Raw genomic sequence first — 26,690 nt, forward strand, 5'->3', positions numbered from 1 at the left:
TGTTACTTTTTTTACTCTTCTTACCAGCACATGATTGTCTTTCCATTTAAAAGGGCTTGAGGGCCATTTTAAACTATGCATCAGACACATTACCACTTTAAAAACTACTCTTCTAATAAAAGTATATCCTATTTAAAACCACTTATTGCTTTACAGGAATATGCTTCCCTCAGCTTAAATTAAAGTATTAAAATATTAATCACATAAAGATTAAAATGCATATTGTGTTTCACTGCCTATATTATGTAATCATTAAAGGGTTAGGTTAACTTCATGTAATTTAAAATTTAGTGTAAGATCTGGAATGAGGTATAACATAAAAGTTTAGATGATATTGCTATATAAAAGTACAATTATAAGGTAAAAATTGTTATGATTTTGTCACATTTCAAACACAATCTTTAAAGCATTTTAGTGATATTTTATGTGATAGCCCAACACAAAGTAACACACAATTATAAAGCAGAACAATGCATGGTTTTTAACATTTGTAACTAAATACTTTGTAGAACTACTTGTATCTATAATTACAGTCTCAAACCTTTTAGTGTATTTCTCCACCAGCTTTACACTAAAAGAGGCTGAAATGTTTGTCCAGATAGGATAGAGAAGAGAACTGTTAAAGTCCAACAACACATTCTTAATGGCACTTTAATCCTGACTTTGACTATTCCATTCTAACACATGAATATGCTTTGATCTAAACTGTTGCATTGCAGCTCTGGCTGTATGTTTAGGGCTGTGAACCTCTGCCCCAGTCTTAACACTTTTGCAACCTTTAATAGCATGTTTCCTCGATTTTTCTATATTTACGTTAAAAGCACATAAGATATGCTTTATATCAACAATGGCTTCTTTGCTGTTACTCTTCCATGAAGGCCAGCTTTGTCGAATGCTCATCTCATACGTGACCTGTCAACAGACTTTTCCACCTGAGTTGTGGATCTTTGCAGCTCCTTCAGAGTTAAAATGGGCCTCCTTGCTGGTACTTTAATTAATGTTGTCTTTGCCTGACCTGTTGGTTTGGGTCAAAAGCTAAATTGTGTTCGATTTGTAATTGTGCAATAGTCTGGCATTTTTAACAGAGCTCCCTGAAATGCAAGAACTGCTTTAAACTCTTTCACAACTTTATCCTTCACCTATTTTGTGTATTGTTGGGATTTTATGAAGCCATTTTTCTCTAATGAAACTCTGAGGCCTTCAGATGTACAGGGGTTGGACAATGAAACTGAAACACCTGGTTTTAGACCACAATAATTTATTAGTGTGGTGTAGGGCCTCATTTTGCGGCCAATACAGCATCAATTCGTCTTGGGAATGACATATACAAGTCCTGCACAGTGGTCAGAGGGATTTTAAGCCATTCTTCTTGCAGGATAGTGGCCAGGTCACTACGTGATACTGGTGGAGGAAAACGTTTCCTGACTTGCTCCTCCAAAACACCCCAAAGTGGCTCAATAATATTTAGATCTGGTGACTGTGCAGGCCATGGGAGATGTTCAACTTCACTTTCATGTTCATCAAACCAATCTTTCATCAGTCTTGCTGTGTGTATTGGTGCATTGTCATCCTGATACACGGCACCGCCTTCAGGATACAATGTTTGAACCATTGGATGCACATGGTCCTCAAGAATGGTTCGGTAGTCCTTGGCAGTGACGCACCCATCTAGCACAAGTACTGGGCCAAGGGAATGCCATGATATGGCAGCCCAAACCATCACTGATCCACCCCCATGCTTCACTCTGGGCATGCAACAGTCTGGGTGGTACGCTTCTTTGGGGCTTCTCCACACCGTAACTCTCCCGGATGTGGGGAAAACAGTAAAGGTGGACTCATCAGAGAACAATACATATTTCACGTTGTCCACAGCCCAAGATTGGCGCTCCTTGCACCATTGAAACCGACGTTTGGCATTGGCATGAGTCACCAAAGGTTTGGCTATAGCAGCCTGGCCGTGTATATTGACCCTGTGGAACTCCTGACGGACAGTTCTGGTGGAAACAGGAGAGTTGAGGGGCACATTTAATTCTGCCGTGATTTGGGCAGCCATGGTTTTATGTTTTTTGAATACAATCCGGGTTAGCACCCGAACATCTCTTTCAGACAGCTTCCTCTTACATCCACAGTTAATCCTGTTGGATGTGGTTCGTCCTCCCTGGTGGTATGCTGACATCACCGTGGATACCATGGCTCTTGATACATCACAAAGACTTGCTGTCTTGGTCACAGATGCGCCAGCAAGACGTGCACCAACAATTTGTCCTCTTTTGAACTCTGGTATGTCACCCATAATGTTGTGTGCATTTCAATATTTTGAGCAAAACTGTGCTCTTACCCTGCTAATTGAACCTTCACACTCTGCTCTTACTGGTGCAATGTGCAATCAATGAAGACTGGCTACCAAACTGGTCCAATTTAGCCATGAAACCTCCCACACTAAAATGACAGGCTTCAGTTTCATTGTCCAACCCCTGTATATATACTGACATTAAATTGAACACTGATGGACTCTATTTACTATTTAGTTACCTTCTGAAGGCAATTGGTTGCCCCGGTGTTAGTTTAGTGATATAAAAGTTAAGGGAGCTAAATAAATATACACACCCAAAAATTCTAACAACCAGGTATCCTGTTTCTTCTTTTATAGCTAATTTGTTGTGGTCTATCACAAAATCTCCCAGCATATTACATTGAATGTGTGGCTGTAACTTGAGAAAATGTAGAATAGTTTAAGTGGCATCAAAACTTCTGCAAGGCACTGTACATTTGCAATGTTTTAATGCTTGTGTACCTCTAGTTTTAGAGTACGACACTAGAGGTAGACAAGCTTTGGATAGACTATCATAGGACTTGTTCTTCTTTTGTCTGGATATGCCCTGTTGTTTGGGAGCTGCTTGGAAATACCTTCATGCCCTGGAGCGATGACAGTGTTGGAGTGTGACTGTGGCATACCTTGTCAAAGCACTGACAGTTGAAAGTCTGTATAAAAAACAGAGGTCCCATGGAAAACATGAAACAGTTTTCGCAAAACAGTAAGATCACAGTTGATCTTTCAAATCTGGTGTTGAGATACAGATTTTCTTTCTCTATATGCATGTGTGTATGCAAGAAAGGGGTATTGCTTGTCTACACATTAACACATTTTTCAGTTCCCTGGTTGTGTTGGGGGCATTGGTCAGTTCAGGTTATACTGTAAGCCAGGTGCAAGCTTTTCTGTTGCACAGAGGTGTGATCTATGTACTGTGTCCATGTGTGTCAGCAATTAAACTGAAAGGATTGACTGCTGCTGGTGTCACTTCAACAACACTTTGTCCCTTAGCACGCATACATACACACAAACACACACACTGAGGGTTTCTATCAATCAATTACATTTTTTCCACAGATTTAAGGCACCTGTGAAATTAGGTTTATATCAGCAGTCTATGGCCTATCTTTGTAACCTGACTTTATCTGGTGCTCCTGCAGACTTACTGGTAGAGTAATGCCTCTATCTTGTAAAGCGCAGCTGAAAGGGCTTCAGTTGATTGCTGTCCATAGTACTGCTGGCAGCTTACCCCTTCTTGAGATGCTGGTTCTCAGCAGGCCTTCAGATTTGTTGTGGCGAACAGTACGTTCACACATCTGAAAAAAAAACAACAAAAAAACATATTTTGCAGAGCCAACCTTATAATTAGTATTCACAATTTACCGTGTGCTGACTGAGAGACATTACTTGCACTATATTATCACAGAACTTCCATGTATCGCTCATCTTAAAAAGACATAATTGTGTGGTGAACAGTAAAAGCATTAAAACACCATCACTATTCTCTCAATCAATATACAGGTTCAGCATTATTGTTATGCTAAGAGTCATTGTTTTATCTAACAGCTTTTACTTTTAATTAAACCGATCAAGCACAATGGAATGGAGCACATTACAAAACTGAACAGCAAAACTACTCTGACTTATGCTGTTTTTATAAAGCACGTGTATAATGATGAACAGCCTGCTGTGCTGTTTTAATCAGAATTATAATTTGATATTTCTCTTGTGAGCAGCTGTAGTCTCTTAGTAACACTAAACGACTTGATTATGCTGTCGTATATCACTCATGGATAACCTGGACATCAATTAGCCTACTCTCTGAACTCGATCTTTAAAATTGTAACAGGAAGCCAACTGATTATACCTGTTCCATATATTGATGTCTATGAGTCTACCAGAGGCAAACAATTTTAATATTATATATGGAACTATTTAGTAAAAAACACCAATCAGGTATTACATTATGACCACCTGCCTAATAGTGTGTTGACCCTCCTTTTACTGCAAAAACTGCCCTTACCCATCCAGGTATAGACTCCAATAGACCCTTAAAGGTGTGCTGTGGTATTTAGCAAGTAACATGTGCCAGAGCAGAGAGTATCAGATTGTCCTTGTGAGTTGGGGCTTCCATTGACCAGATATGTTTGTCCTGCACATGCTAAATTGGATTGAGATCTGTGGCTTTAGGGTTTTGGTGTAAACACCTTAACCTGATTGTTTTGCTCCTCAAAAACTTCCTGAACTACTTTTGCTTTGTAGTAGGGACAATTTTTGTGCCAAATGAGGCTATAGTCCTCGTGCTATGCAGTTTACATGACAGGGTGTACATGGTAAGCAACAATGTAAAGGGTTGACTATAAATTTTAAAGTAACATCTAAATAACGACTGGACCCTAGGTTTCTCACACTATGTCCAACAGCTAGTCTTCTTCCCATGGTGCACCATGGTGCCATGTGTACCCCTGGAAAAAAATGCACATGGATCTGGCCATCCATGTAATGTAAAAGAAAATGCAAATCAGCAAAATCACATTTTCCTCTTCCAATTGCTCTTTGGTTCTGATTTTAAGACGCCCATTGCTGGTGCTTTTAATGGTGGTGGACAGGGGTCGGTATGGTCACTCTGACTATTCTGCAGCTGCACAGCTTCATAAACAAAAAACAATGATGCAAGTGTATACTGGCACCTTTCTATTAGAAGCTGCCTTCACTCATAATATGAATTAATGTGGCTTGACCAACCATGACCCAGTCACCAGTTCACCACAGTTCCAATACCGGCCACTGCACACCAGGAACAACCATAACACTATTGCAATTTGGCCCTGGCCAAACTTGCTCCAATCCCTATGCTTGCCAATTTTCCCTACTTTTAAACACATCACGTTTGAGGTCACATGCTGCTTAATACATCCCAGCCACTAACATGTGCAATGATCAGGAAATTCAGTGTTCACTTTACCTGTTAGTGATAAAAATGCTAGCTAGTAATTAAAATGTTAGCTAATAAAGTTGTTTCCTCAGAATTTCAAGTGTTGCTAATCTTCACCTCACAAGATCTTTGTTCATCTCCTTGCACCTTGGAAGTAGATGAAGTTGTGCCAGAAAGTGTTGGATTCCGCTAATCTTCAATTTTCCACTTAAAATTCTTGTTTTACAAAACCCCTGTATTGGTTTTAATATATTCTTCTCTTCAAAGCTAATTTCCCAAAGGTGTTTGTTGACTCTGTCTCTATTTCTGCAAAAGTTATTTCAGAAACTCAGTTGTGTTATTAAATAGTGAAAGTGGATAAGTGTCCTATAAGTGTTTGCATTTCATAGCTAGCTCATCCCTCCTAACACTTCCTCCTGTTGTCATTTTCTCCTTTTAGACACCAGTGCTCTGGATACTCAGGTTTTACTGTTTTATATCAGATAATCGGACACGTGATTTCCTTGCATGTGCATGTGTGTCTTTGTGGTATACGTGGTGACAACTGTCGTGTCTTAGCTATTATGTATGTGCCTGTACCTGTGAGTGTATTTGTTTTCATGTAGATCAGTAAAGGTAAATTTTGTACAGATTGAAGAGAATGCGGCATGTACCATTTTGTAGTCATTTTGAGCTGATTATTTCCTTATTCAGCATTTTCATTTTAATGATGCATTTTAAAATGGGCTTTTGGCCAGTGAGGAGGGAGTGTTACACAATAGGCAAATCTTGCCTGAAGCATCTAGAGCAGCAAAACTCTCAGTCTTGAGTCGACAAATTACACTGTTGTAGAATAATTTGGACTCTGCCTGTGGTGATTCCCTCCTTTCTCCCTGTTCTACACTTCCCTCTCTCCAGTCATTTATCCAGTCCTGAACTGACATGCAGTTTTTCCAAGCCTTATCATACTGTGCAATTTTCCTTCTCTTTTTGACACTGTTTGTTTTAAATTTTGTTGTGTGCACTCTCCTTGTATTTCTAGTCTTACACTGTTTCTTCTTTCTGCAGCCTCGCAGTATTTTGGATCCCAAATTGCTTGGTTTGCAGTCTGGAGGGTGAGTGGTGGCTTATGTCATGACCTGATTGGTTGTCAGGAATAATTGGATTGCAAGCAAGGAGTTTTAATGAAGGATTCTGCTTCCTGTTTTGTCACAAAACCGAAAGTAAAATCACAAATATTAATGCTTTCACAATGTAGTAATGTGCAAACGTTTGAAACCACTGTTAGCTAATCAAACATAAAAAAAATAACTGTAAGCAGTGGATAAACAGTTTCAGAAAAGTTATATCTTAAGTGAAAATCAAGGTGTGCACAATATGAGGAAAATGTGTAATTGATATTTTTGTTTAATTTAACCTTTTCTTTGTTTTCTATCATTACAATTTCGCCACAACCTTTCTTGAGCTTTGGCCACTAAAAGTAGATGTCAAGGGCAGTAATAGAGTATTCAACTGGCCATATGTATTAGTATATATATTATAATATTTAGAGATGCATTAGTCAGAAATCTGACAATTTTCTATTAATGGATCTGACTGGTGATTGGCAGGTCAAATACAGAAAACTCATTTTATTTTTTTACCTGAAAAGTGAATGCCACAAAACTAAGAACTCTCATCATTTTGATGAAAGGAACTCATAAGCCAACACAACAATAATTTCATGCACTTGTTTGAGTTTAATCAAAATCTGATAAGGACATTTGCTTATATGCATAAATGGGGATAATCTTGTAAATTCTTCATTTTCTGTTTGATTCAAAACAACTACCTCATTAAAGAACCAGTTTTAAACCAGTATTAAAGAACCAGAATTTTTTTTTTCTTTGTTATGTGTTAACAGTCTTGGGAAAAAAATATTGGAATCAGAAGTCAGATCTCTAAAGGGAACACAGAATTTGTATCTGCCCAGAAGTCAAATTTGTGCATTTTTAAAAATGTTATTCCCTTTGATGGTGTCAACGCATAGCCTTCAAATATACAGTAGCAGCCAACCAAATATTCAGTTTAACCAGTTCTTTGTGATTGTGATATGGTACACAATGATATCGTGATAATTGAGATACAATATATTGTCCAGTACTATAAAAATCCAACAAAGAAATGCATTATTCAGTTTATTCCGAGTTTTCCTATAATCATTTGTTCTTGTAAAAGTATCTTTTTGTGTTTCTTAAACAGTTAACTGTTTTGTTTTTCAACAAATCAACCAAAACACAAAGTTGTATTTTCATGGCAAGCTGTTAGGAATAAACCTAAAGATCAAATAAAGTATTGGTTAGAGACATTTATTTTTTGGTACCACTGGTTCATCACTTGAATTTTGAAGGGTTTTATGATGTTAATATTCATTGGTCAGTATTTAGCTTCTTTAACATAATGTACATTTTAACAAAGTGATCCTGAATGTTTGGTGTCCTATGGATATATATATATATATATATATCCCCTTTGGGGTCCAAATCAGTGCTGTTCATGTCAATTACATCCACTGATGCTGAATGGGTAACTTCACCACTAAGAGTGGGAGCGAGAGAGGCTCTGGTCAGAAAAACAGAAATGCCTGATTTCTGTGGTGCAGTGTTAGTGCCAAAATTAAGACTATTGCGCAACCTCCGGTGGCTGCCTTCTTGTTCCAGGAGGCTATATCCATTCCGAAGGCAGCTACTGATCTGATTAATAATAGGTCAGCACCGGTAACTGAGCAGCCAGTGCTGGCAAATGAGAAGGAGAGTACTCAGTTGTATTAGCATCGGAGAGGCTAGTGACTAGCATTCCTTGGCTGGTCACGAAGCTGAACTTGGCTTCGAATTGGCACTTCAGAAACAGTAAACTTAAACGGCAATTCCACCTCATTTTTCATTACCTTGAGCATCTTTAATCTGCTCCAACTTAAAAACTACAGTACTTAGACACTTCAAACCCGGACTAGATTTACACTAATACCAGCATCTTATAAACCAAGTTTGGGGTTTGTGAAAGCTTTATTTGATTTGTGAAAGTTCCGTGAAAGGTGATTTCAGTGCTTTTTTTGCATTTGGACCACATTAGAACTGGTCCTGCTTCAAAAATACAGTTCTTTAAGAACCCTTGTGTGTGCAGGGTGTGACCCAGTCTGGGGACAGTAGCAGGTGGGGAGTTTGACTGGGGCGGTACACCTGTTAAGCAATTAAGCAGGTGTCCTAAGGCGAGCACAGGGAGGACAGGAACTTTCCGTGGAGAAGGAGGATCGGTAAAATATTTATTATGAACCTGGGTAAATTCCACTCTGTTTTTGGCATCTTTTTTGAGATAGTTCAAAATCCTCACACCCACTATTTCATTACTTGCTCTAAATGCGTCATAAACATAGAACAGAATTTAAAGAACACTCAAAACAGGCTAAAACGTGATTGTTGTTTAGCAGACGTCTATGACTTTTGTGTTTATTGTGGGTTTGAATGATCAGATTATAAAGGTACTTTTATCACTACTATATGTTAATGTTTCAAAACAGTCTATTTAGATCAAGAGTTTTGACTGATTATTTTTCAAGTATCAATTGACATTTTACTATATTTCTCGGGTGTTGAAAAACTTTCTGATTTTCTCTTTTACATAAAACTCATACACGGAAATTATAACTTAAAGTCAGACAGACATGTTTACACCTTGTTACATTACCATTAGGATTAACGTTCTGCTTCCCTAATCATTTTACTCTGATCATTCCTAACTGGTTCAGACTGTCAAGCTTTAAGAATTGCACTTGGATGTCTGGTGGAAGTTCATATAGCTGGATTTATACTTTTGTTTACATGTACCTTTGAGCATTACAGTGTTATAGACTTGTAACTTTGTAAAAAGGTTTGATATAATTACAGGTGATTAAAATTTTATTAGGCTGTCTCATTGATTATTACGTTTTCACGATTCGAGCAACTTTTGTATAGGGTTCCTTTATGTTACTGTAAGTATTTTTAATTGAAGACTATTAAGTGGCTAGTGGATTTATGAAAATCTATATGCAACCAGCCTCAATAAAGCAGCTTGTAGCCATTTTCACCAAATAACTCTACACCGGAATAAGATGACTTCATACCATCTGATGTATTTAGTGAACAGGTTTGGAGGGTGAGGAGGTTGTTGTTGTTGGACCATTTTATCCAACAATCAAGCTAGTGACGAGGCCTGCAGCGGATCTGGCCTTGAATGTAGTGAGCTCCTTCAGTCTATGTGACCAGCTGGCCACACAAACAACTGCAGAGAGAGAGAAAGGTTTTACCAACAAATTATTTGTTTTAATGCCAATAAATAATAAAAATGGCAAATTGATGTCTTATTGCTCACAGAGCAGAAGAAGAGACATCTGTGACTCACATTTTTGTAGTCCTCCAAATCTGTAGCGAGGTCCTCCAATTAACAGTTCCTTTGGTCCTACGACTGAGTGATTTTTTTAAGCTCAAATCTGCGGATATCTTGCTATTTCAGAAATTAAAGGAATTGTAATGGTAAACCTTATTAAAGTAACTAAATCAACAGAAAAAAAACCCCAAGAAATATCTGAGAATTATGCAGGGACAATAATACAAAGCAAAATCATAATAGCAGGTTCACCATAGCAGGAAGGTTCTAGTCCTTGATTAAGCTGTTCTGAGTTCAGTTCCTGAGCCATTTACTGCATGTCTTCCCCTTCTCATTCTGCCTTTCTTACTGCTAAACTACTAATGAATAAAGGTTACTTGTGCCACAAATAAAAGAAATCAGTTTTTCCTAAGGACAGGAGGTCCTATCAACAAACACATGGTAGCTCAGAGAGTAACTGTCAGGATATTTTCTTTGTGATGTAGGCTAATTCATTCATCAATAACTGGTTTGAAAAAGGTCAGAAAGCTAACCAGGGCTGAGCCAGTGGAACAAACTGAGCATGGCCAGATGGAGGAGAGGTAAGAAAATAAGAGTGACTGAAGAAAGAGGATCATCAAAAACAATCTTGTAAAAAAAGAACAAAAGAAATTCTGATAAAAGTCATATCTGTATTCATTCTTTGCACAGAGAGAGGAGATTCTGATGCAGCTGGGAGCATGGAAATCAAACATGAAAATCAAGAAAGAACTGCATTAATAATAAAAATATTGTAGGGCCTATTTTATTGTGACCTCTAACCCAACCACCTTTTAGCCTGTTTTGAGTTTTCTGTAAGTTGTGCTTATTATGTGCTATTAGTGTAGAACAATCTAGTCCAGGGTTGAAGTGTCTAAGTACTGTAGTTTTTGATTTGGAACAGATTAAAGATGTTCAAGGTAATGAAAAATGAGGTGGAATTGCCCTTTAAGTTTAACTGTTTCTGAAGCGACAATCGGAAGCCATCTTCAGCTTTGTGACCATCCAAGGAATGCTAGTCACTAGCCTCCCCAATGCTAACGCATGTAAGTGATTACTCTCCTTCTCATTTGCCAGCACCGGCTGCTCAGTTACCAGTGCCAGCCTATCATTAATCAGATCAGATCAGTAGCTGGCTTCAGAATGGATATAGCCTCCTGCAACAAGGAAGTAGCCACCGCTGGGTGTGCAATAGTCTTAATTTTGGCATTGATACTGCACCATAGATTTCCAGCAATTAAACTATAAGTGAAGATTCTGTCACACTCTTACACTTAATAATCTGTACAAAGTCTCTCCAAATTCCAAACTGTAAAGCTGACTCTACCTTACTGTTTTCTAGTTTATGAAATGAAATTAGGAGAAGCGAGTGAGCTCAGAGGTTAGAATCAAAAGTTAGATTAGAGTTAAACTTCCTCCACGTTACAGAAAGGAGGGAACAAGAAATAAGAAAATAAAAACCCTAGAAATGTTTTAAGCTGAGATGACAGACTTATAATTCTCACACATTTTAATCAGTCTGAAATGCTTAGCTTCCTTCCTCAGCAAAAATCCACCCATTCATTTAGGTTACATTAAAAAGTACAACATCAAGGCCCTTTTTCTAGGGTAACACCCTACTCTCTTGGCAGTATTTAATAAAGCAGAAAAACATTTCTATGAAAATGGTCAGGAGTGAAATTAAAGTGAGTGTGCTAAACCTAACCAACCTATAAAAAAAACAATACTTGTTCAAGAAGCCTATATAAGATAACAAGAACAACTTAATATTTTAAAATTAACTTAATATTAACATAATAATTTCAATCAGTCATTTTTATTTTTTCATTCAAGCTAATGTCATTCTCAGCATTCATGTCTTCCTCCGAGGTCTGAGCGCCAAAGATCTAAACTTTATCAATAAACTTCTCTAATCACCATCTTTGTGTTTCCTATTGTGAGTCTTTTCAGGTTGAATTGTCAGTCAGATCTAAAACAACCAAGTCAACCAACAACACAGAAAAACAACTAATGAACTACTACTAATCAAAAAAGGGGTTTTAAACATGGATACAGGGGTCAATGTTAAAGACCTGATAACATCTCACACAGACAGCAGCTAAATAGCTCTTCACGAGACACGAGTCTTTAGATTTGAAAGAAATGTTGTCGCATTATAATGTTGCAAGATCTCGTAGCAGGAGATTTCGTTATATCCCTGCTAAGCAGTTATCTGCAGCTTGGATTGTTTCTGCAGGTAGAACCAGCCTGGATCTAAAGAGTAGAAGTGAGAGTAAAGGCCTGCTCAGTGTGTCACAATAAAGGTTGACAGAAGAGCTTTTGGAGATTTATCTGTGTGGAGCCATTGGGGCCTCGATGTCATGCTGAGGTCATTAAAGAGGCTTTGAGTGACAGTTAAGGTGATGCCAGTAAAGTCTGTAAAAGCAGAACTGAGCATAAGACAAAAAACACTTAAAAGGCACAGAGAAGGATGGAGTGTTGAGTTTATTTTTGGGGCTGCAGTGGATCCTCACTGTTAATATTCATCCTAGAGTACTGTAGGAGGTTTGCACCATGTAAAGTAAAGAGGATGTGGGGTACAGCAGGTTCAGAAGGAGGGATAACCCGTGGTGTTTGCTGACTGTGTAAATCAAGGCCCCCCTTTCACTGTAGTAATGTTCGCCCAGCATGGCATTATTATGATATTAATACACCTTAAATCTGTCCACTTCTACAGGGCTGGCAGTATTCTTTATGGTATTGACAGCATGCCAGATCTACGCCGCAAGAGGACAGTGCCTCTTGTCCGAGACCTGGTGAGTCATTTGCCTCAACAAGGTTACATGTGATTTATGTCCAATCTATTAGTGTGACCCTATGTTGTACCACAGCCGTGGAATGCTGTACTGTGTGAGTGTTGGCCTCTACTAAGCATAACAATATCTTCATTGACACCTTGATGGAATGCTATTTTGCTTCAATATGACAGAGTTAGTTTACAATATCTCTACAAGACAAAATTATTAGTGCAGAAGCGAGATCTTGCACAATGGGGTTTTAAACCACTAATTAAACAGAAGTTTGATTTTCAAAACTGTGATAAATGTTTTAGTAATTGCAATGATTGAAAAAAAAAATATATATATACATGAATATATATATATATATATATATATATACATATATATATATATATATATATATATATACATATACAATATGTATACAGTACAAGCCAAAAGTTTGGACACACCTTCTCATTCCAAGAGTTTTCTTTATTTTCATGACTATGAATATTGTATCTTCACACTGAAGGCATCAAAACTATGAATTAACACACATGGAATTATATACTGAACAAAAAAGTGTGAAACAACTGAAAATATGTCTTATATTCTAGGTTCTTCAAAGTAGCCACCTTTTGCTTTGATTACTGCTCCGCACACTCTTGGCATTCTGTTGATGAGCTTCAAGAGGTAGTCACCTGAAATGGTTTTCACTTCAAAGGTGTGCCCTGTCAGGTTTAATAAGTGGGATTTCAAGCCTTATAAATGGGCTTGGGACCATCAGTTGTGTTTTGCAGTAGGTGGGTATTGTACACAGCTGATAGTTCTACTGAATAGACTGTTAGAATGTGTATTATGGCAAGAATAAAGCATCTAAGTAAAGAGAAACGAGTGGCCATCATTACTTTAAGAAATGAAGGTCAGTCAGTCTGAACAATTGGGAAGACTTTGAAAGTGTCCCCAAGTGCAGTCGCAAAAACCATCAAGCGCTACAAAGAAACTGGGTCACATGAGGACCGCCCCAGGAAAGGATGACCAAGAGTCACCTCTGCTGCGGACAATAAGTTCATCCGAGTCACCAGCCTCAGAAATCGCAGGTTAACAGCAGCTCAGATTAGAGAACAGGTCAATGCCACACAGAGTTCTAGCAGCAGACACATCTCTAGAACAACTGTTAAGAGGAGACTGTGTGAATCAGACCTTCATGGTAAAATAGCTGCTAGGAAACCACTGCTGAGGACAGGCAACAAGCAGAAGAGACTTGTTTGGGCTAAAGAACACAAGGAATGGACATTAAACCAGTGGAAATCTGTGCTTTGGTCTGATGAGTCCTAGTTTGAGATCTTTGGTTCCAACCACCATGTCTTTGTGCGGCACAGAAGAGGTGAACGGATGGACTCTACATGCCTGGTTCCCACCGTGAAGCATGGAGGAGGAGGTGTGATGGTGTGGGGGTGTTTTGCTGGTGACACTGTTGGGGATTTATTCAAAATTGAAGTCATACTGAACCAGCATGGCTACCACAGCATCTTGCAGTGGCATGCTATTCCATCCAGTTTGCGTTTAGTTGGACCATCGTTTATTTTTCAACAGGACAATGACCCCAAACACACCTCCAGGCTGTGTAGGGGCTATTTGACCAAGGAGAGTGATGGGGTGCTGCGCCAGATGACCTGGCCTCCACAGTCACCGGACCTGAACCCAATCGAGATGGTTTGGGGTGAGCTGGACCGCAGAGTGAAGGCAAAAGGGCCAACAAGTGCTAAGCATCTATGGGAACTCCTTCAAGACTGTTGGAAAACTATTTCAGGTGACTACCTCTTGAAGCTCATCAACAGAATACCAAGAATGTGCGGAGCAGTAATCAAAGCAAAAGGTGGCTACTTTGAAGAACCTAGAATATAAGACATATATTAATTCATAAGACAACCCCATTAATGAGATCAGTATTTGGAAACTGTGTGACAACACAAAAATATCTGAAAGGAGCAGATACTTTTCCACGACACTGTATCTTCAAAGACAACAAAATACCTATTGTAATGATAATAAACTTACATAATGTCAATTAAGGATTAAAATACCTCTATTTAAAAAAGGCTATTCACTCCAAAGCTTACCTCACCTATGTAACTCTGTTTCTTGATTAATTAGCCCAGAATACGTTTTTAAGACATTGCATCGCAGTGATGCCCCACCATTTGTTTTTATTGCAACAGAATGTGTCATAAAATATCCCACAGAGAAGCTTGGCCTGTTTTAGCACTGTGCCACATGGTTATTCTTTCTGAGAGACAGCAGACTGTCCTGATGCCATTAATAATTTTGTCTGTTCTGTCTGTAACTGTTTGTCTATTACATGCCACAAAGTGTGTTTGTCTCCCATATGTCCATTTTTCATTAATGTCATTTAGCCAAAGCAAACAAAACTTTAACTCAAATCTTTGAGTCTTTTGACATTTTCGTTTTAGTTTCAGTTGAAATTATACAAAATGCATTTTATCCAGATGATAATGCAGCTTGATGTCATACACATGGATACTGATAAATGTTTATATCACAGTGAACAACTTGAGTTGATGCTGTATTTGTTCATATCTCCATTAAATTTAATAACCAACAATGTCTTGGTAAGTATGAGTTGCCGTTTTTTTGATTAGTTTTTTTTTTCATGGATTTTTACGTGTATATTTGCCATTCCTACATGAACCCATAAAAGCTATGGGTAATATTTTTCAGTGAGTTGTCAGATTTCAGCCTCACCAATGCTCACCAGTTGTGTTCTTTTCTTGCTCGGCAGGTGTTGGGGAAAGAAAAAAAAAAGTATTTACCTTGAAATGTTGACAACTTACCCCAAAAATATATCCGAGAGACTTCATTGACTGGTGATTTAATTGTGTTAGGCTTTTAAATCATGTAAAAGTGACACTGAGCAAGCCTTTTACACGTGGGATGAAGTCTGTAGTCAGCAAACAAACTGGTCCCTTTTCATGCCTCTCCTTTGTCAAAGTCCCCCATTTGCTGTGTGATTGCTTCAGGGCAGCAACAGCGTTTTTGATTGGAATGGTCAGCAGGAATTCCTTGCTTTCATGGTGGGATGCAAAATTAATAAAAAATAACAATGAAAAAAAGTTCATCATCCATTCACAAAGCACTGACATATTACCTCTGGATGCACGGTCTTATTGCGTTGCCCGCAGCAACCTCAGCAGTGCTGGTGCATGCTGATAAACTTACATCAACAATCACGGTTCATGTAGAGGTCACATTCCTTCCTACATTCTCCATGGCTACCATGGCTGGGGTGTGTAGACAAGAGGGTCGTGGTAAAGACTGATCCAATATTGTCAGCTGTCCATGTCTGCATTCCTCTGTTACATAACTTCCCTCATTTTGGGATTTATTGATCTATGCTCACCCAAACACAGTAAATTTTAATATAAGAGCTTATTAACACGTGTGTATCAGTGTGTGTATGTGATCTCTGTTTTTTTGTGAGGGTGTGTACAGGTAAACGATCAAATATGTTTTTGACTGTCTGGACAGAAGAGTGTGTGTTTATATATGTATATATGTGTGTGTGTATATATGCACAGTGCTGTGAGAAAGCCTTTGTCCGCTAACAGATTTCTTCTCTTTTTGTTTTACCCTGCACTTTAATATCTCAGATCATCAATCAAAGTTTTATATCATGCACAGATAACTGGAATCTGGTAGCATTTTCTTGTAGTCCCTTAAATGACCAGAGCAGCACATTATGATCATCTAAAGAAACTCAAGAATAGATGACAAAGTCAGCAACATCTACCAGTCTGGAAAGGGATACAAAGCCATTTCTAACAGACTTCAATGAACCACAGTATGAGTCATTAACTATAATTGGAGAAAAGGTGGAACAAAGGTACACCTTTTCAGGAGTGGCTGATCTGCTAAAATTACTGCAGCAGTGGATTATTGATTGATCCTGGAGGTCACAAAAGCACTGGAGGCCTCACTTGCCTCATTTAAGATCAGTGTTTGTGAATTACCAAAAAAATGGACTGGGAAAAAAGCATTATGGTAAAGTTTCAAAACAAAAAAACACTCCTGACCAAAGAAAACCCCCAAAAAACATAAAAACCCACAAATGCTTATCTCACATTTGTCAAAAACATCTGGATGATTACTAAGATCTTTGAAAAAATATCACATTAAAAATAGTGGTGGTATTATTTGGTGGTTATTGTGTGGGTCTCCCTACCAGAAAATCCTAAAGGAAAGTGGCTGGCCATAAGTTTGCAGCCTTAAGCTCAAACATCATTGTTGTGCCGCAGGACAAACATTTTTTCTCTAATTGAAGGTTTTGGAGTTGCCTTGTCAAAGTCTGTAATCAAATATGAATGATATACTGTGGCATGACCTTAAACTGACAGTTCGTGTTGAAAAACCCTCCAGTGTGGCTAAATTAAAACAATATTCTGCAAATAAGAGAGGGCAAAAATTCCCCCAGAGCAATGTAAAACATTCATTGCCCGTTATTGCACACACATAAAGGAAATTGTTGCTGCTTCTAAGATTGTTGGATGTTATTACCTTTTCACATAAGACCAGGTTGGTCTGGATAGCTCTAATGACTTATAACATCATTTGAAAACTGCAATTTTTTTCAACTAAGGTTATCTCTGTCTGATAATAATAAAAAAACCTGACAAACTTGTTGTAAATGTTTGATGAAACATTTAAGTGTGAGACAGAGACAAATCCCGAAAAAATCTGTTAGGTGGAAAGTGCTTTTTTCACAGCACTGTGTGTAAGTCTATTTAAAGTGTGTTTGCGTGTACAGCTGGCTTCACCCATACATGAACGTTTGCGTCTTGTGCGTCTCCGTTTGTGTCAAACTAATGTGCAGAGCAGACAGCAGAAAATATGATCAAAGCTTCATCCAGCAGACAAATGAATAGAAATGCCAAGCATGACTGCAGTTCAGTTATGTCCACTGCATGAGTGGATAAACAATCACGCAACAGCTGGATAATCTCACATTATGCATAGCTGAATTGTTCTAGAGAGCTCTATGAACCAACCAGCAGTCCTGCATGGCAGTTAAGACACCTTTGTGCTCAAAAATAATGGACAACAATTTAAGTCTGTCAGCTATTTGTGCTTTCAGCCATGGCTCTCTTACTCCTTGTCTAAATCAATCTCTCTCCTTTTTTTGTAATTTCTGTTTATGAACACTTGGAAATCCCAGGCTTTGGTAAGGATACTTAAAAGTTCTTTGAAAGACTCATGTGGCTAAAAATATTTACATAATAAAATTTTGTTATGAAAACATTTTAATAATTTACTTTTAAGCATTTTAAAAATGGCTACTGATTTTTTTCCTTTACTTCTCTTCTTTCATCAGACCCTCACTGCTCGAAAGGCAGGCATCTCGTTTGCTCTGGTGAACAGGTCAACCCTGAACAACGAGGAACTGGTGAGTATGTGGAAACCATTGTTTTGCTCCACCTACCTTGTTGAGAAAGGGTTGATATTGAGATACACTATGACCAGGTCCTCAGTCTATTGCAGGACAAACACAGGGCGTATTCAGAGTTCCTATTTGAGCCAAAGGGCGTTTTGTTATTGCCTTGTTAGTTAAGGGCAGAGCATCTTTAGACAGAGTGGGAACACAAACAATGTTCTTACACAGATACAAGAACCCTCTTGCTGTAGGGCAATAGTGCTAACCATTTCACTGCGCTTGTTAGACCACAATTTAACTATCAGTACTACTGGCAAAACTTTACAGCAGCAAGTTTTTTATGAATCTTGCTAAGAAGACTGAGATAAAAAAATGAAGAAAAAAAGTACTGAGACAGCCATGTAAATAAGCTCTCAGAAGCTCAGTGAGTTTAGGTATCATACTGTGATATGATGTCAGCTGTTTAATAGGTCCATTCCTGAAATTTCCTCCCTACTCATCAACACAGTCAACTATTAGGAGTACCATTAGTAAGCTGAAGCAACTGGGAAAGCCTTCCTAGAAAGGCCAAAGCTGTTATAGCTGAAAAGGGTGGTTTAACTTTACTGTATATAAAAGCCTATGTATTAAGAAGGGGATGTCATTGAAGTTCGTATGTGTGTATTTTAAAGGTATTTTGGCAAGATCACTGCACAAGTGTCTCATTGATATTGGGTATTATCTTTTGCTTTGTCTTTTTCTCAATCTGAGATAAATACTGCAGTTTATTAAACAGGCCTCTGTAGCCAGCATTTCCTTCCATCTCATGAGCTCTTAACAATTTTCCTGAATTCAGAAATGAACTTAAAGCTCTGGCATTTTATTTACACAATGCTCTGCGATCAGTGACAAAAACTGTGCAATGCGGGTGACTGAGCAATGGAGAAAGGGCAGAATGTCTCAGTCGATGGTGTGAGACACTTTTGTGTTGACCTCTAAAGCTATCTCGGCATTAATTGATTGCAATTCTTCCCTCCCTGAGGGAAGATGGCATAACAGGAGGCAAACAGCGGGAAAGCAAGCAGCTTCTCAGTACGAGAAAGAAGCATACAATTTCATATCCGCTGATGTGCAGCAAACAGCTGACTAAGCCTGCAAGATTACTGGATTTAAATGAGCTCTGTGCATACTGCGCACAGATTTCATCTTTTCAAGAGACCTCGATGTGGCCTTCAGTTTGTGTAAACTGACTTGCTTGTGTGCATATTTGTATCACACTTGATCTAGAACTTGTATGATCAACCTGAGAAATGTGACTACGTTAGCACCATGCCAACTTACTCAATAGTAGTCATAGGCGTAATAAAAGCTGCTGAAGCAAAAACAATGTGCATAAAGCAGCGTCTCATCTGATGTTTGAAAAAGGCTGACTCTTGGTCATCTTTGGTGTCTGTGCTGCACTGCGAACTTGGCATCTAGGGATTCTGATTTGGACCATTGAGGGTAAGAGGTTTATAATTGGTCGAGGCGAACTGGCTTCCGAGAAAAGCTTTAGATTGTGTGCTCTTGGTAAGTAGGACAAGCAGAGTTTTATCAGTTGCATTAAGTCAAGCAGAATGTTTCCCAGTGAGAGCTGGAAGAATACTCTGAAAGCATGTTGTTTAATTGTAAAGGAGTGAGGGGAGTAGATGAGACAAGAAGACCCAAGGAAGAGAGAGGAAAAGACAGAAGTTAGGAGAGAAAAAGTTTGTCACCATGACCCCCAGCCATCATGCCGCTGAACAAGCAGCCATGTTGAACAATTTGCTTTCCCTTGAGTAACGTTTGAATTTATACTTCCTTCTTTCATCTGCTTTTTGCTTAGTTGCCTCATCTTTAAATTCTTCCCTTATTGCTTATATTTAAAGATGGGATAAAATTGTCACTACTGATATGAAGACCAGTCTCTTGATGTTATTTTGTTTCTTTGTCACATTTCTGCTGCATCAGGCTTTTAGAGCAGAAAGGGAATTTGCATGTTGGGGCAGAACACGCTGCCTGCGTGTCCACTCTATGTTCTTTTAACAGTGTCTGTCAACATAAAGAGAGGTTGTGTTTACCTGCTCAGACAAGGCACTGGCTTTCACAGAGTAGGAAGGAAGCTGCGATCTGACAGAAGCCAACGAGTATCTGGAAAGAAGATGTGATGTACTCCTGTAAGTCTGTTCAGATATCATCATACATCTTGTTAGCAGCAAAATGTACCAGGGAGAGTTGAAAAAGCTTGCATTAAAAATCTTCCCAGGTTTTTTTGAACTGTGCCCAACAGAAAAGGATATGGGTCAGAACTTTTTTTCTTCACAATGGAGATCTGAAGAGTAGTCAGAAACTTTTGACCTGATTATGCAGTTTTTGACTGGTTCTGAATTCCTATTACTAGGGATTATTTCTGTAAATGCATTTCAAAAGTCTGTCCCTTTTACTAAGAGCCACACCATTAACAGATCCTCTATTGTTGATTTGATTGGCCTTTGTTTATTTGATTAATAGGCAAAGTAAAGCTAGGGGAAAACTAGCTTTACAAAAAAGAATTTGACAGATGGAAACTTAATAAAACCATCAAGACCTGGTATATTTTGCTTTTTCTGGTATAAAACCAGAAAACATTTTTATGAAACAAAAGTGTTACAACAAAACTTTACACATAATTAAGACTAAGACTAAACATTATTCCAAAGGTCACATTAGGTACATTTCTAGCCTATTATATTAGCAATTAACTGGGTTAGCACAGCTAGCATTACCAAGACTCCAGTCTCTATGTGTAAAGGTGGAGAATAGAGATCCTTAACCTAACTCTGAGATTTCCTAAAGGCTGCCAGCATTTCCAAATAGAGCATGTCCCATAACAGACAGCTCAAAAGGACAAAACAGAGACAGTCCTCTTGTTATCAGCTGAATGTCTCACTCTCGCACAGCCTTAATGAACACAGACATATTGGGCCTACTTGCTGCAAGGCAACAGTGCTACCAACTGTGCCACTGTGCAGCCATTAATAAAGACTTCCACACCGCTAAAGATTGTTGTTACCATACTGCATTCCGGTCAGCAGCTAATTTCTCTGTGGAACCAGAAAATTTTCTAATGTGCAATGCATGCAATTAGAATTACAGGATAAACTGCAAAGATAGTTAATGCCAAATATGGAAGTCCGGGACAGGATGTGGAGACTAGTACTGTCAATGAAGCGGTTGACAAGGACAATAGGTGGTGAAATTGGAAAGGAGGAGGTGAAAGGAAGAAGCGAGATTAGGTTTTTCTCTGTCATGCTGCTCTCGGGTACAGGCTGCAGCTGCTGATCACGTCTTGGAGTGTTTTGCAAGAATTTCCAGGGTTACCTTGCAGGGTAACACTTCAGACTAGCACATGCAAAACTCTCCTCGTATCTGCTGCACAGCAGAGAAACCGAGGGAGTGAAAAAAGGGAAAAAAGCACAAACACTGGGAGAGTAAAATACTATCCATGCAGCGACACATTAACAGAGCTTATGTTCACTGAAACAGTTGGTTTGTTTGTTGAAAACAGTGGCCATTTAACGGCTTAGTCATTTCATTGAGACAAACAGAGATTGAGAGGGCTCCATGGTTTTCCAAACTCATAAAATTTAATTCACTCCTCTCCCACAGGTAGTGTTGTTCAGTGTTACATTTGGTGAGTAGCAGGCTTCCGGGTGTTGGCCCTAGTCTAATATATGTGCCTATTTTGCTGAAACTCTGACATCTGCTCATCTCTTAGTTGTCGGATTAAATATGGAACCTCCCTGTCAAACTGTCTCTGTCTTTCATTTGAGGTTCTTATTCACTGGGCACTTTCTCTGTTGCGTCAGCGAAGCTTCACTGTAGGCCTGTTGCTGTGCCATCCGTGTAATTTAATCATCCCTGCAAGTATGGGCATTTGAAACTGTATGTGTGTGTGTGGGTATGAACAGGCGGTACAGTAGTTTTGTTAAAGTGGAGAGTTACTATTTAGGTGTTAAAGCACACAGTTCACACACTAGGGATCCGAAGAGAGAGGGCTGGGGGCCAGGGTGGTGGTGAGAAGTGGAGCTCAGTAAAAGTAAAGAATGAGCACGTTTTGCAGATTTATTTAACTTTCGTACATCTCTCATTCTCCCTCTTTTTCTTGCTTCCCCTCTCAATCTGGATAATGCCCACTTTTAGAAACCTTATTTACAACAACAGCATTGATTCTGCATTCAAGAACTGGCAAGTCTTTTCCAGTTTTCTGGTCCTTGTGGAAGGCAAGACTACTGCAGAGAAATATTCAATTTGAGGGGGGGCACTGTTGTGCAGCAATTAGTCTGGACATGTCTCTTGTAGACTTTACTGTTTGGTGTATTCCCTAATCCATTCACTGGAAACAAAGCATGTGAACCGAATATGGCTGATGTATGAAATCTATCATGAGACATTAGAGATCACCATATAAACCCCCCACAGGTTATATTTAAAACACTTGTTTTCAGAAAAGAAGAAATGAACTGCATATGGTTATAAAACAGGATTTGTCTTCTTACATTATTTTCTCTGTTTTAAATTTTTTTTTTTTACATTTAAATATTTAAAATCACCAAAGATATTCTTATATCAAATAACCTCCGTAAGTACACAATGTTGATTTCCAAACCAACCTGGTCCGTTGTGAAAATGTAATCGGCGCCAAAAACCCATACCTGGTTGGGCCACTCTTGGCAGCAACAACTGGCTTTACAAGTGTTGGCAGCAGCAGGCAATGCGTCTTTTATATCAGTGTGGATGAATTTTGGCCTACTCTTCGTTGCTGAATTTTAATATTCAGCTACAATGGAGGGTTTCTAAGCTCAAATGATCTGTTTAAACCACACACCAGTGCATCTCAATCAGATTTAAGGCCAGGCTTTGACTGGGCCACTGGATCATTGCTGCATAACCAGTGTGCTTGAACCTAAAAAACAAACTTATGACTGGATATTCTCCTTCAGGATTTTCTAGTAGAGAGCAGAGTTGCTCCAAGTTGTCCAGGTCTGAAGCATAAAGCAAATCCAAACCCTCACTCTGCCACCATCTGAAATGGCAGATGTAACATAAATCACTTCCTATAGGTTCCACTTTTGTGTTGTCTGTCTGAAGAACATGTTTACTAAAAGAGGATCATTCACATGTTTTTGAGTAAATGTGAGATTATTCTTTTGTTTGCTCTTGGGCCCTTAAAAACTGTGCCTTTTTTGCCAGTGTTTCTTTCTTATTGTTGGATCATGATCCCAGACTTTAAGCAAGAGAGGCCAGCAGTGCTCTAGATGTTCTGAGTTATTTTGTAACCCCCTGGATAAGCAGTTGATGCACTCTTGGATTAATTGCGGAAGGCCGACCACTGCTGCCATGTTTCGCCACTGTTCCATTATTTGGGAGTATATTATGGTCTCCTTAACTTGCTAAGGATTCACAAAGTTTCAGAAATTGTTTTGTAACTGTTTCCAAACTGATAGACATCAATAACTGTTTTTCTTATGTTTGAGACCTGATGTGTTGATATTTTTGCCTACTTCATAAAGTCAAAGAGGTAGTGAAATTAAACCCAGCTTTCTAAATAAATGTGGTTAATCCCAGGTCTCCATGAATTCAAGAGGAGTGATTACTTTTTCAGATGAGGCCAAGTTGGTTTGGATAACACTTGTCCCTTATTAAATCATCATCATGAAACATCATGCTTTTTTATTTACCCAGATTTCCTTAGGTTTTCTTAAATTTGTTTGATGGTCTTAAACATTTAACTGTGACATTGAACCAAAAATAAAAGAAATCTGTTAAGGGCTAGATAATCTTTCTTACCACTGTACATGTAAATAGTACATGTAGTTTGATCAGGCCTTAAGTTATAGGCTGCAGTCCGGATAAAATATTTCTTTCAACTGAACCTATACCTACTCTTTGTGCTTGGACTATAAAAAAAATCAAGCAAAATCAGCCAGCTGTATTTCCCGTGTTCATGTTGGTGGGTACTGAGAAAAACTGTAGGTCTGACAATATGCTGTAGATCTCTAAAAAGCAATTTAGCTACTGCTTGCTTTTATTAACTTCTGGAGGTTTTATGAAACATATTTTCACCAGCTCATGGTGCCACAGGAGGTTAATGATATCAGCCGAATCCCTTCTGTTTCTCTCTGCAACGTCTTTTTCATCACTGTTGTCACTTTTTTTCCCCTCTGTTCTCTGACTTCAGAAACTGCATGTCTTCAAGAAGACTCTCCAGGCCTTGATCTATCCAATTTCATCGACCACACCCCACAATTTTGAGGTGTGGACAGCAACTGCTCCCACCTACTGCCATGAGTGCGAAGGCCTGCTGTGGGGCATCGCCCGTCAGGGCATGCGTTGCTCAGAGTGTGGAGTTAAATGCCACGAGAAGTGCCAGGACCTGCTCAATGCAGATTGTTTACAAAGTAAGGATGCATTGTAATACTTACTGCAACAAACTGAAGGTCTGAAGTAAAGCTTGTATTTTTCACTTCCTGTTATGGTTTCATGCAAACTGAATTTCACAGACATGTACTAATAAAGATGTCGACTTTACATCTCCATTTATGCTTTTGCAACTTCATAATCCAACAGATGTATTTTCTCTTTGAAGTTCTAGTTTTTAAAAATTTTCTGTTTATAACATTGGGTCATAATGGAAGAAATTATTCCTGAAAACATTGTTTGTCCTGTAGTCTGATGACAATACTGGTGTAATGCACCAATATCAACCAATCAGAGGTTTTTGGCCAATTTCAATCTGTAAAGTCATTAATTATTCACATTGGAGGTGGAGGCAATGACATAATGTGTGTGAGAAATGAGCCACTGTCAAACAGGGTTTTACTATTTTCTTCAATAAAAAACTAAATGATTTGAGTTCACATTTTAAACTGCGTTCATTAGCGATAAGCATGGTTAGCATTACTAACTGAAACCATCAGTCTCTGTAGTTAGTTCCTGGGGAATGTACCTCAGTTCTGAGATTCAACAAATGCTGCCAACATTTGCAAATATGGTATGTTCCATGGCAGACAGAGGTTCAAAATGCAAAAAGATTTTAAAAAGTGTCAGGAAGGAGGCTTTCTTGGAGTGGAACCCCAGAATGCAGTGATGCAGGTGGAAGGAGCTTGGTAAGGTTTAATTTACAAAAACAAAACTCACAGTAGGCAGGGTGTAACAGATGCAGGCAAGAAAATGGATAGGCGTGGTATGAGGACATAGACAGACTTGGCTGTCTAAGTCAACCTCTACACCAAAGTGTGGTTCTTACCACAACTATTTAGTGTAGTGTAGTTTAGGTATGGTTCATTCACTTACCTGAAAAATATTGAATTTTCAAAGCTGGGACTGTCTGATCTGCAGTTGGGGTATACCAAGCTGCAACTCACCAGCCGATTTTTTTTTAGCATTTTTACATTCATTGCTTAATTTTTCTCTTTGCCTAAATTTTGTATCCAACTATTTGTTTAAAACTATTTCCATGTATTTGTATTCGTTTCACATGTATTCTTTGTCCTGCAGAACCTTTGAATGTCGCTATGGTGGTTTGTGCTGTGCATATATTTCAGAACCTTTAACTCATTGCTCCATGGTGCAATTGTGTCAGTGTGTGAGCCACTACACTCATTACAACATCCAATCAGCTTTGTCTGCCAGGCACTCCCTTGTTATTACAGAGTACAGCACTAAACACTAAGAACAATGTGACTCTTTAGGATGGTCCCCTCAGCAATGTGCTCAGGCTCTAAGTGGATTATCTACACCCTGGCTGTTATAAAACTCTGTGTTTTATAACATTTTAAACAAGAACAGAAATGTTTCTGGTTTAAACCATGAATGATCTTTGTTACACTTTAATCTGCACCCATTACCACACAGCACATAGATAATATTCTGATCAGATATTATTAAGAGGCTATTGTTCCATGTGGCTCTTGTCACACAGACATGCATTAATATGAACGAATAAAGTCATGCGGACAATCAATGAATCTGATAAATTGCTCACTATTAGAACTAAACACACAGTGTGCACAGAGCAGATTGCTAAGAAAGTGAGATTAGTAGAAAAATTTATAAAGTGCATAAGACATTGTACTCAACCCAAACTCTTGGTCATTTTTAGGGGCTGTGGAGAAAAGTTCTAAGCATGGGGCAGAAGACAAGACTCAAAATATTATTATGGCTATGAAGGAGCGTATGAAGATCAGAGAGAAGAACCGTCCTGAAGTGTTTGAGGTGATCCAGGAGATGTTCCACATCTCTAAAGAAGAATTTGCCTCCCATTTGAAGATAGCCAAGCAGGCTGTGCTGGACGGTACCTCCAAGTGGTCTGCCAAAATCACCATAACAGGTTAGCCTGCTTTCTTAGGAAGCCAAACCACACTATTCAAACCATCTGTTAATGGTTTTTTTAATTAGTCATACCTTAATCAATCAAAATAATAGTAATTTGTATTTGTCCTGATGTTGCTGCATGTGACCCATTGAACGCAAGCTTCAAAGTAAACCTCCAATGCCAAACCAAGAAAACTGCCAACAGCGAGCTAAAATGACAAATGTGTTTATTCTAATTGACTTATTTCTAATTAATCCCAGTCCCCTTGGTCATTAACCTCCAGCACTACATGACCATGTTCTCTACACATTCAATGAGAGACAAAAATAGAAATTGACTTGGTTGTTTAGGGAGAAATAAATTGACATCTCAATGAAGAATATTAGTGTGCTCAATATTTAACGTTCCTTTCCGTCATCATGTGGAGCCTGTGAGCACACAGGGTGTACGGTCTCAAACCATCCGCACTGATAACACTT

At 38.6% G+C, this 26,690-nt stretch overlaps 1 protein-coding gene across 3 annotated transcripts in view; it reads left to right on the forward strand.

Annotated features, from left to right (window-relative positions):
* The window catches only part of LOC124866813 (protein unc-13 homolog C-like), a 188,194-nt gene that overhangs the window by 18,733 nt on the left and 142,771 nt on the right, over positions 1-26,690 (forward strand). For 2 of the 3 annotated variants that reach the window (XM_047362769.1, XM_047362770.1), the window contains exons 3-9: positions 5,686-5,708; positions 6,294-6,340; positions 12,364-12,442; positions 17,643-17,648; positions 17,799-17,870; positions 24,076-24,295; positions 25,999-26,226. In XM_047362769.1, the coding sequence (XP_047218725.1) occupies positions 5,686-5,708; positions 6,294-6,340; positions 12,364-12,442; positions 17,643-17,648; positions 17,799-17,870; positions 24,076-24,295; positions 25,999-26,226 (675 nt within the window). The remainder of the gene's footprint in view (positions 1-5,685; positions 5,709-6,293; positions 6,341-12,363; positions 12,443-17,642; positions 17,649-17,798; positions 17,871-24,075; positions 24,296-25,998; positions 26,227-26,690) is intronic. The other variant, XM_047362772.1, reaches the window with a different exon arrangement.

This window comes from Girardinichthys multiradiatus, chromosome 4 (assembly GCF_021462225.1).
Source record: "Girardinichthys multiradiatus isolate DD_20200921_A chromosome 4, DD_fGirMul_XY1, whole genome shotgun sequence".
Lineage (NCBI taxonomy): Eukaryota > Metazoa > Chordata > Actinopteri > Cyprinodontiformes > Goodeidae > Girardinichthys > Girardinichthys multiradiatus.